The sequence below is a fragment of the Hippichthys cyanospilos genome, chromosome 2, assembly GCF_059441005.1.
Source record: "Hippichthys cyanospilos isolate Australia breed blue-spotted pipefish chromosome 2, RoL_Hcya_1.0, whole genome shotgun sequence".
Lineage (NCBI taxonomy): Eukaryota > Metazoa > Chordata > Actinopteri > Syngnathiformes > Syngnathidae > Hippichthys > Hippichthys cyanospilos.
Genome location: NC_142370.1, coordinates 17,058,183 through 17,070,263, shown reverse-complemented (window position 1 = coordinate 17,070,263; position 12,081 = coordinate 17,058,183). Strand labels below are relative to the sequence as shown.

Here is a 12,081-nt window from a genome sequence, read left to right as displayed (position 1 = left end):
TCCTCCAATTCTGGAATGATCTCGTATAGCAATGAGATTTATAGATTCATATTTGCTCTTTGCAAAGAATGAGACGTGGTGTCTGGCAACCTCGGTGAAAATGACCTTGCTGCAGCATGACGCAGGCTGAATTTAAACATGGCCATGACATTAGCTCGCCCGTGCAAGCCTTATCCTCATCAAGGATGTGACACCAAATTGTTGGAAATACATCAGCTTTCTCTGATTGACTCTGTAGGGTCTGGTCAATAAGATGGGTAATTACATTCTGATTGTGCAAACTGGTTCGTTATCTTTGGGTAATAATAAACAGAGCAGAGTTTCTGACAAAAGGATGAGCAGCTCAACATGTAACCATTGATAGATGGAGGGGAACGATGAAGAGACGGAAGTGATCGCTGTGCCCTAACATACAAAGCAGGTTCCATGAAGTCATGCCTTCATGTGTTCAACGTGAAAGAATTAGTTGATCAAAAATCACTGAGATGAATGACAGAACAGAATGGAGCAGAGCCAGTTTTCTTCTGTGGTTATTTGTGTATTTCTTTATCATTCCCGTATTCTCCTACTGACACCGACACAGATAGAAGTGACAAAAACATTGAATCTTTAGCTTAGGTGTTTTAACAAATTCCAGGCTTCAGATGGCCTACAACAGTGAATCTTTGCCTTTCATAAATGAGTGCATGTCATTTCTTGTCATTATACGCCGCGCGGGACAGGCAAGCTTTTTCCTGTTCAGTGCATGCAAAACATATATATATATATATATATATATATATATATATATATATATATATATATATATATATATATATATATATATATATATATATATATACATACATATATATATATATACATACATATATATATTTATATATATATATATATATATATATATATATATATATATATATATATATATATATATATATATATACATACATATATATATATATACATACATATATATATTTATATATATATATATATATATATATATATATATACATATATATATATATATACATATATATATATACATATATATATATATATATATACATATATATATATATATATATATATATATATATATATATATATATATATATATATATATATACACATACCAATATATATATATATATATATATATATATATATATATATATATATATATATATATATATATATATATATATATATATATATACACATACCAAGTGATTCCATATTTATGCTGTTGAGCTTGATAAGTAAGCAAAAGTGACCTGGATTCTTTGCGAAATTGAGCATGTGGCGGTCCTTGCCTAAAAAGTGCAACAATAGAGGTCTTAATTGTGTCTGAAGGCTCCGCAGGGGAAGTTCTATAATTGCGTTTTTTGGCCAAGTTGAGAGTTCCCTGCGGAGGTCCACATGTTGAATTCAATGTGTACTCACATTTGGCTGCCTGGGTTTCTCCCTTCCACATTTGAAGAAAACATGCATGTCAATCTGGTTCACAATGAAGCACAAATACTTGTGAACGTAACACATTTGTGGTTTTAATCAGGGTTTGTAAAAGGTTGCAGAGATAAATGTTTTTACTCCTCTCCAAGAAACTTCCATTCAAACTTTACGACTGCTTAACGTTACTTTACGTTGACTTTCCAATTGCTCGTCATGTGTTTTTGACCTCTCATTTTCCAATCGGCCAATACAGGGGGCTTTCAATTCACCGTCTGACACAGACTGTTACGTTCAGGGGAGCATAAAATGTCTGGCCAACAGGGTGGTGCTGTTGACAATAGCAGCCGAACAGAAGATGAATTCTCCGGAGGGCAAAAAAGGATCAGCACTTCTGGTGTATGCTCATCAATGAATACGTCACTCCATCCTGAAAGAACGCACGAGTGTGACTCTTGTTCCCGCACAGCTGGCCTCCTCTTCAGCTGCAGCTTTCCACTTGGCTACCTCAAAATCGACAACGAGACGAGTGCTAATGATGGCCTGTCACTCTGAGTTGCTGAAAAGATGCTTCTTCTATCAGGAGAGCAAACACACTCATCCAGTCTCTACTTTCTTCACGTAAAAATCAGGGGGAGCAAATCTTTGTGCCCAATGGTCACATTTGATTTCTAAAACGGACAGTGCATTTTAAGCAAATTAATGACAAGCATACATGTATAATTGTTTTGCTGATTTATATTCCGGGGATATTCAGTTTTATTATAAACAGCCCTGCATTTAAAAGAAATGAGGTGCTGCTTTGGCAGTGAAAAAAAGTCACTTGTGGTCATGAACACAATGGCAACCTAACAGTTTTAAAACTGCTACGCTGCAGTTGCTTGCATTGATTTGCAAAAATACCAAAGCTGAGTCTAGCCTGCCCCCACGCAGACTTAAACAATGACTAATACCGTATTTGCACTAGGTATGGAAACAGGAGGCCGGCGTGTTCCGTTTAACAGCCAATAAGGTGAAGAGTAAACAGTGTTTCCCAAACTAATTTGGAGGATGCCAGGTAGGATACATTGTGGTCACCATGCATTTCCTGTCCTAACCAACACCAGGGTTCAAACATACCTAATGAATAGATGAAATGCATTTGTTCCCTAATCACAAAGTATTGGTTGGATAATCCTGCTGCTTGGCGGTATGTGAGCTGATTATTTTTGTGCCATTACTTTGTCGCAAATAAGAGGTTGCCTTCTTTTTTAATGCCATTCAAAATTTGGATTTATTCTGTGAAATAAAATCGAAACAACAAAGTTTCACCGCAATCTCTCCCTCCGCATGTGTTTTATGCAAACTCGAAGGAAGAGCAAGAGACAAAACACTGCCGTCATAGCAGCATATGATTTTAAAACTACAGCCAATGCCATGGAAAATTCTGGATGTGATGTGATGGGCATGCGTTGCCCAAAATGGGGGTAGACCAGCAGGTTTATTTCAGCCATACGGTGCCCCCTCAGCCAGCAGTAGTAGACACCTGAAAAGTAAACATTTTCGCAATTACCAATTTTAAAGTAAACACAAATCCATCCATCTCGTTCAACCTATCCAAGATGACTTTTGGTAAGCAGTTCTGTTTGGTAGACATATAGACAAGCAAGCATTCACAAGCACATTCAGACGCATGGACAATTTATAATCTTTGTTTAACCTAACAAACATGTTTTTGGGCACGTTCAGTCCCTGCAACACCAATGTCAAAATTTGGTCCGCATCGCCAGCTATAAGTCAAATTTTTTCCAGTGAGGGTTGGCAGAGTCCAACATTTTTTAACTGTTGTAAGGGAGTGGGGGGGAATATGAATGGGACCAGGGAAGGTTTGGGAGTCATTTTCAGGACGGGATAGGATTTTTATGATTTATGTAATTTTCTACTACGGTCCGGGACGGCACGGGAAGGGAGTGGATCACCTGTAATGCAAACTCCACATATGTAGGACATTCAAACAATGAATCTCAGACCTATGTGTAAAAAAAATAATAACAAAGTGTTAGTTCGCCCAAATATATTCCATACCCGAATCCTGTATTTCAGCAGGTGTGAAGACCAGATGATGTCCAGCATCAATATGAATCCTTTGATATGTGAGGCCTGCATCCCGATCAACTAAATTCTGTGACCGATATATGGGCTTGGATCCTATGTCCCACGCCACCGCCATGTATGGCCGGGCATCCGGACAGCCAAGTGTCAGGATTTGGCCAGCTGGGTGGTTTATGTAAGAAACCTGCATCTCCTGTGTCTTCCCGGACTCAGAACTGCAACACAGAGGGTGAACAAACTGCAATAATAATAGACTATATGAAGAAATTCCTGTAACAATGCGTGATATTTGGTGGTTTTATTCAACAGTTGTGAAATGGATACTGTATGCACAACAAGTACTGGGTCTCTCAGTCTATATACATATACATGTATGCATACATATACATGTATGCATATGCATGCTTACATATACACGTATGCACACATATATACATATAAAAAATACTACTGATACTTAATGATAATAATAAATCAACTCCAAATTAGAAACTCGTTGATGTCAATGATACATTAAAAAAAGCGCTTTAAAAATAACTAGCTGCAATGACATTTCACTAAAAATACCCTCCAAATGACAGGGTTTCTGTTCAAACTAACTCACAGCCCGGCAAAAATAAACAAATAAAACCCTGCTTTGTTGACTCAGGTATGCTTACCTGGAACCCGCAAAAGTCATTTTTGCCCCTTTGGAAGTGGAAGGTGCAACCGTTGGACAAGTCACATGACATTCTCTGACCTCCAGTCTGGCTCCAGTTCTGCCTTGCTTCAGGTGGCTCAATTGCGGCGGTACCGCTCCTGAGCCACATGACGCCACACTCTTGGTGAAGTCTGTGTAGCGCACGTGCAGTAAACGGGAACGGATGTAACACAGCCCCACACGTACTTGTTCACCCTTAACGCCGCAGCGATCGCACTGTGACCATGGACGGAAAGTGGTGAAGACTTGGAAGAGCAGATGATCGGATCTTTGTCCTCTTATGTCTTTTGTTGTGTTGGTCTTACTTTCATTACTCAGCCTGGAACCAATAAAAAAAAAGAAGCAGACTCTCAAAGGGTGTATTTTTTGCATCAACAAACAAGTTGTTTTGATACCCTGACAATGACAACATCTCCAGCATGACCCCTAACCTTGATGTGAAGGTGAACTCCTGCACCTCTTGAATGTCAAGATCGTAGGCATAGAAGTAGTCTCCCTGGGCCGACCCACAGATGTAAACACCTGAATCGTCCACAGTCGTTCGAAAGATCAGCAGGCTGAAGAGATGAATTGAGAAGCGACTCCGCAGGTCGTCACTGTGGGAAATTCGTTTGGAGTCGACCAGCTTGTTCCCGTTGTCATCAGTCAAGGCTTTGGTCTCCTCTGAGTCGGACTGGTGCTTCCTGAAGAACCAAACTACTGACTGGATCTGAAACGCAAGCAATGCTCCAATCATATGGCAGTAAAGAATGGCAAGACACCACATACTGCACATTATTGTACACCTTGATCAATTAATTACAGTATGCTGAGTTTTATTCTAAAACATCTGATTTCAATTCCATCAGCTATGAAAGTACAACACACATTTGAACAGTTGATAGCACTCAAGCTTGACATTCCTTTTGTACTAAAAGTGTTCACTTACTCACCAAACGATTGTTAATAAATTGTGAATGAACTCACCTCTTCAGGTTTGCAGTGGCAGGGCAGCTCAACCGTCGCTCCCGCCTGGTAGGCGGTGTTGAAGAACATCAGGAACGCTGGGCAGGCTTTTTTTGCAAACACATCCTGCTTGACCTTGGGAGCCTCGTAGCTCCACGCCTCAGTGAGGAGGAGGAGGAGTAGGATGAAAACGGGAGACATGCACAGCCTCTCTTGGAGAGGGTATGGCTTCTTTGTAAGGAACCAAGACCTTTAAGTATGAGTGGTGCCTCTAACTGAACAGTCTAGGCAGAACGACTCATCCTCTGGACTATTTGTTGTTGATACCATAGTCATAATAGGAATTTAAGAATAGTTGAAACCATTTTTGTGTTTGTCACAGGTGCCCTCTTATTTTACTGTGCCCATTTCTACATTCCACAACGAGGGAGTCAAAAATTTCTGATCTATTAGAAAAATTCGCTTGAACGCAATTTGATGACAGCCCTTTTCGGAGATGCATTTCAAGGCTATATGTTGCCCAGCTGTTTTTAGAGGTTGCACATGATATTGTCAATTAACACTACCTAACTGCACGAGCTCTCGCATTGATTTGAAGACACAGTAAATCAAGTTAGTGGGTAGCATGTAATTGAGGTAGTCATCAAGTACATTTAGAGCTGTTATTATTCACATAGACACGCATTATCTTTACAAGCTACTAGCTAACGTTTTGAGATCGTAATGTCAAAGTGGCATGTTAAAGACTTTAGGGCAGTCCCAGACGAAGCATATTAATAATCCAAGCGTGTGAGTAGCAATTCGTCTGAGAGGGTGTAGGCTTCATTCTTCATAAGAACTGCCGCAAAGGAATCGCTTGCTCTCCTCTTCCGTTTCTTGGACATCACTCAACGTTATCGCTCAGCCCTTCGGTGCCCATTTGCCTTAAAAACGGTAATAACTGTGTCAAAGTGTTGAGGGTTAAAGTTCCATATTACTCATCCAAGTAAGGCATTCCTAGTTCTTTCATTGACGCGACGGACTGACAGAATAATGGATTCAAAAGTAACACTGACATGTTCTCTGATTCGTTCAACGAGCCCTCTTGAGTTTGTTGTGGATGTCATACTTTGTTGCTATCGTGACGCTATCGTGCGAAGAAATGACGTCACAGATTTCACTTCCTTCGTATCATCCGTCAACGTTAATTTGAAATGTAAAAGAATTTTATGCGACAGTAAAAAATAAAATAAAATAAAAAAATCCCTCAACATTATTCCACCTGGCGTGTGTATTGTGAATTAACTTCTGTACATTATTTATATTTGTGTTCTAGATGTATGCTACACTAAGCTGTTAAAATAAAATTAGAAAAAACAACCGACATTTCCTACTGTTGATACGGTATATGATAACAAGAGTCCCAAAAGTGTTTCATAATTATTACTATCCATTCCATCCATCCATTTTCTCGAGAGGCTCATCCTCACAAGGTTTGCAGGCTTGCTGGTGCCTATCTCAGCTGGCTTCGGGCAGTAGGTGGGGGACTGCCAGCCAATTGCAGAGCACACAGAGACAAACAGCCAGTCACACACCCAACCACACCAAGGGACACTTTAGTATGTTCGATACACCTGCCATGCATGTTTTTGGAAGATGGGAGAACGCCGGAGTGCCTGGAGAGAACACACGCAGGCCTGGGGAGAACATGCAAACCCCGCACAGGAAGGCCGGAGCCAGGTGGATTTGAACTGGGTCCTTTGAACTGTGAGGCGGACGTGCTATTCACTGTGCCACATATTATTATTATTATTATTATTATTATTATTATTATTATTATTAGTAGTAGTAGTAGTAGTAGTAGTAGTAGTATTATTATTAGTATTATTTTGAATCAGCCTTTATTTCTTCTTCTGAATCAAGACGACTTTAGACTTTATAAATTCTGGCTTTGATTGAAATATGGATGTATAGGTGTTTCTTTGGAAAAGTAGATTTCTCTGACAGCATGTCAGCAATGTTTTTTATTTAGCTTGTTTATTTTCTTGTTTGTTTTAAGATAACAAAAAACTGTCACTTTTTTAATTGATCAGTGTATATCAGTGTACTTTGGAGCCCTTTACTTTCAGCTCTAATGTTTAAAGGGGAAGTCAAAGCAATTTTTTTTCTTGACAATATGGGGTCTATGTGTTCCGACTGGTCTAAGTAAGACATTCATGTTAATTTCATTTGTGCAGGGCCAGCCCAAAGTCCATGGGGCGCTAAGAAATAAAAATATTCTGGGGCCTCCTCATCACCGCCAAAAATACTAATTATTGATGAGTTAAACGTATTTTTTCACAATCCAAAACCACTTGTAGTTTTACAGTATGTTATATGTAAGGATTGCTGTTGTTTACATTGCAATCCACAGTGATTCTAATATGAAAAAATACACCTTGTAGTTTATTCATGTCTTTTATTTCTGTTTTAGTTGAGGAGCAGAGATTTGCTCCGAATTGTCCAAGTTAACAGCAAAGTTGTATTTACTAGTTGCAAAGTTTTACTTGTTTTACTTAGTGGTGAAATGTATGTTTGGGAACACACAGCCAGACAGTCAATGTCATTCAACTTTTGTTATGAATACTGGGTTCCAATTAATGCTAGGAAAAAAAAAGAATGAATGAATGAATGAATGAATGAATGAATGAATGAATGAATGAATGAATGAATGAACTGCTTGCAAAGAAAAAAAAAAGCTTTTTTTTTTCGTCTCAAACTTTGCCATAAGAAGGCCCGCATGAACTGGCCTGCTTGGGCTCAAATGCAGACAGGTGCAACTTCACTTGTGATTCACAAAGTTTGCAGAATGACCTGATATGCATAATATTTTACTATATATGTTGTAAACTTTCACCCACATTCATATACACATAGAAGTACACTGGGTTACCCGGATGTACTTTTACCCCCTTTTAAGGCCGGGACCTTCATGTATTTAGGGACCTCTGAATCAAATAAAAAGAGAGGTTTCGGAGAGGCTGTTTTCGAGCGCAGTAGAATTGCACTTGTGAGGTCCTTCTCCTTATAAACAAACATTGTATATGACTACCATTAAAGTATCATGTTGCACAAACGTTTCACTTTTTCATTTTGTAAAAATTACACAATAGTGTCTTACTTTTTTATGGCGCTTTGCCTAAATGTCAAATGTAAATGCGAAATGGTTTTATTCAGCAGATGTTACCACACTGAACTGTGTCTAATGACTTGAATCACTGACCCATTTGAAGACAACTGTCTCAAATTGATGCCGTGTGTCAGGAAGCAGTGCCATGACTCAATACAGAGTTGATGAACTGCTTCCCGATACGGACCCATTTAAACACAATTGCTTGATACCGATTCAGTGGATCAAATGCTTAAATTCCTCCAGTACTACCTCAGAGGCAGGGAGTAAGTGAAGAAAGACATATTTCAATGAAACAAAAAAAGGTAACTAATACACGAAAAAAACAGGACAACAGGAACTATCGACAAGCAGGTGAGTAGACGTGACAATGATATGAGAAGAACTAAAAAAGAAACAGGAAACTAAATACACTAAACTGACGAGATAACAAGAACCAGCTGGGCAAGACACAATTGAAACAGGGAGCTGATTAGCAAAAAGGGGAGCATGTTAACAAGGACTGGTGGACACAATCAAACAAAGAGGACACTGACATATGGGCAACAGAATCATGAATTAAAAACCATGAGCAAAACCCCACCAATAAACCCAGAACAGAAAAGAACAAAAAAAAACTTCGACATCAACCAAAAACACAACACCAGTCAGAACATAACATATACTGTATATAAACTATGAAGTGCAATAATTTGATCAGAAGTTATGTATGACTATTGTTATCCACATTTTCAAGAATGAGGAAACATTAGAAACTTGCTGAAGCGTGCTTGAAACAAAAAAAAACTTGGGAGGGTGGGGTTTACCATGTGTATAAAAGGAAAATGTGCATGGAAACTGGTTTTGCAAATGAAGAATGTCAGGACCAGATATCAAATTGCACGTTTTGACTATCACTGAAGCATATGTTTTCTTTGTCACAAAAGTTATGGCTGAAGATAAAATTAAGTCCGCTTGAGTGTACAAAGAAATGGAAATATTTGTGGAATTGATTAAAAAAAAAAAAAAAAAAAAGTTAAAATTATCACGGGAATGCGCTTTTGCTCCCAAACAGTGGGAGAAGGATGTGGAGCAGTCCTTATCTTTAGACCTTTACACGAATGCTTGGTTTGTGGTGAATGTTGGCACAATTATGACCAGAGTTCTTTTAAACCCCGACAGCTGTGTTCATAATAACTTTTTCGACAGTTAGCGGAGTGTGTTGTGGCAGATATGCCCTGTGATGCAGCCGTGCAGTCTTTTCTCTAAGTCTTCGCAGTATAATGAAAGAGAAAGTAGCATGTTTGTTTGTTTTTTATCCACCTGAGAAAACAGCCATTTTGCCACATTCTGTGGCCTGAAAATGACATCACAGTTGCTCAGGTAACAGCCAAGCACTGCTCATTTTGCCTCTTGCTCCAAGTCCACTGGGATAGGCTTCATGTCACAGTCCCTGTGAGGATAATCGATGAAGAAAATTAATGGATGGACACCAATCACATTGTTTGTTTAAACCAACCAAAAACAAACAAACAAACAAACAAAAACACTATTTTGCATTGCATTATGGAATGAAATTCTACAATGAGTAAAACATGATTACTGTTGGATTTCTAAGTTTTGTATTGACTGGTAGGCCAGCATCTTGTAGAAATCCTCGCCAATATCCCTCATCAGAATAAACAAGAGGGCTGTTGTGAAAAAAAAACAAAAACATTGAACAGCCTCAGTAATGAGTGTCTAAGGGCAACGTATTTCATAAAATCATACCGCGTCTTCCCACGTGGGCATGTTGCTCTGCTTACATGTCTAGCACACAAATGGCTATCTAATTGGGTTTCGAGGTAACTGTGGTGACCTTCAGTGGCAGCATTGATTTAAAGAAGCACAACCAACTGCAGAGCATAGGCACTCTTTTTATTTTTTTTACCCTTTTGTGTTCACAGGAGTAGATGTCAAGCAGGTCCTGCAACTTGGCTTTTTTTTTTTTTCAACAGGATTAAGGAAAGGGTATTTCATTCATGTTATGTGTGCATGCAGAGACTCAAACAATTAAATCCAGTCATCAAACAGGTTAGGCTCTGGACAAAAGTGACTAAGGACACACTGCAGAACTGCTTTGCTACAACAGACCGGGATGCGTTCAAAGTCGCAGCCACTCAAGAGGGCTCTTTTGTCAGTGTACAAGACTTTGCAGGTTATCTCAGCACCTGTGTGAAGAACACTGTGCCCTCCATACAAGACAGTTAAGTTTACTAACCAGAAGCCGTGGATCAACAGTCAGGTATGCTGTATGCTACCTGATCGCTTCACTGCGTTTAAATCTGGCAGCGAGACAAAGAGTACAAAGCTGCAAAGTATGGACTGAAAAAGGCTAACACAAGCGCTAAGAAGCAGTACAAAGACAAAATAGACGGCTTCAATTGCACTGCTGACCGAGGGTGCATATGGCAGTCCTTACAGCATATCAAGGACTACAGGACCAAGACCAGTACCATCGGTGCCACAAACAGCCCGTTTGATGAACTCAACACCTTTTACATACAGTTTGATACTTCAAGCCCCTCAGAGAGGAGGCCGCCAAGCACTTTGGCCACAACATCCCCCTCCCCCACACCAGTCATCTCATCAGCCCATGCAAGTCAACAAAGCTTCAAAAAGAATCAACCCATGCAGAGCCGCGGGACCAGATAATATCCCTGGAAGCGCCCTCAGGGCTCGTACCAATGAACTGACAGACCTTCTCACCTCCATTTTGTCAGCCAGAGAGAACTGCCCCTTCCTCCTTCAAGAACACTACCATGGTTCCAACCCAAAGAAGAGCCCCGGTACCTGCCCGAATGACTACCGGCCAGCAGCACTCATTCCAATCATTATGAAGTGTTTCGAGAGAGTGGTGCTGGTTGGTATGCCTACCGACCCAACCGGTTCACCACAGATGCTATCGCCTCTGCCCTGCACATCTACCTTACGCACCTGGAGAATAAAGACTCAGACATCAGGATACTCTTAATTGACTGCAGCTCTGCGTTCAATACGGTCATCCCACACAGACTCACAGAAAAACTGCTCTCCACTGCAGTGCATCCCACCCTCTGCGACTTGCTGCAGAACTTTCTTACTGGCAGGCCTCAGTCTGTCAGGATAGGGACTTCAGCCAGAATCATCAACAACACCCCAGGGGTCGTCCACAGTCGCATGCTCTACACCCTGTACACCCACGAATGTGTGGCCTTCCACAAGGACAACGTCATCTTGAAGTTCACGGGTGACACTGCTCTGATAGGACATATCGCTGGTGGTGATGAAGCAGCTTATAGAATAGAGGTGGCCAGACTGGTGGCATGGTGTGAGGACAACAGCTACATGCTCAACATAGACAAGACCAAAGAGATGATAGTGGACATGAGGAAGGAGAGAAGGACTCATCAGCTTACTGCTCACCGAAGGTCAGGAAGTGGAGAGGGTGAGTATTTAAGTAACTGGGCATCCATATCAGGGAGGACCTCACCTGTACACTAAACATCACACAGCCGGTAAAGAAGGCTCAGCGGTGCCTGTACTTTCTGCGGAGGCGGAGAAGGTTTGATATGTCATCAAGGGTCCACAGCAACTTCTTCAGCTTCAATGTTGAATCCATTCCAACCACCTGGATCACTGCAGGCGTGTGCTGAGATTGGTCAAGGGGGCGTCCAAGATCGCCAGAACTCCACTGCCCTCCCTGCAGAGCATCTAGCAGCTCAGAGTCCACGGGAGAGCTTTCTCC

The 12,081-nt window shown here is 40.4% G+C and overlaps 1 protein-coding gene across 2 annotated transcripts; it reads right to left on the bottom strand.

The window, feature by feature from the left end:
- Positions 1-1,239: 1,239 nt before the first annotated feature.
- Positions 1,240-11,187, bottom strand: fam187a (family with sequence similarity 187 member A). 2 transcript variants are annotated; one of them, XM_088408786.1, is made up of 6 exons: positions 11,064-11,187; positions 5,210-9,768; positions 4,675-4,952; positions 4,203-4,562; positions 3,517-3,758; positions 1,240-2,977 (listed from the first exon to the last, which is right to left on the bottom strand). In XM_088408786.1, the coding sequence occupies exons 2-6, from the start codon at positions 5,387-5,389 to the stop codon at positions 2,760-2,762; spliced, it is 1,278 nt and encodes a 425-aa protein (XP_088264912.1). In that variant the 5' UTR covers positions 5,390-9,768; positions 11,064-11,187; the 3' UTR covers positions 1,240-2,759. The 2 variants fall into 2 exon arrangements, 1 of the variants encoding a protein (XP_088264912.1); XR_015864894.1 differs by lacking the exon at positions 1,240-2,977 and having other exon boundaries at positions 3,611-3,758; positions 4,203-4,341; positions 4,430-4,562.
- Positions 11,188-12,081: the final 894 nt, after the last annotated feature.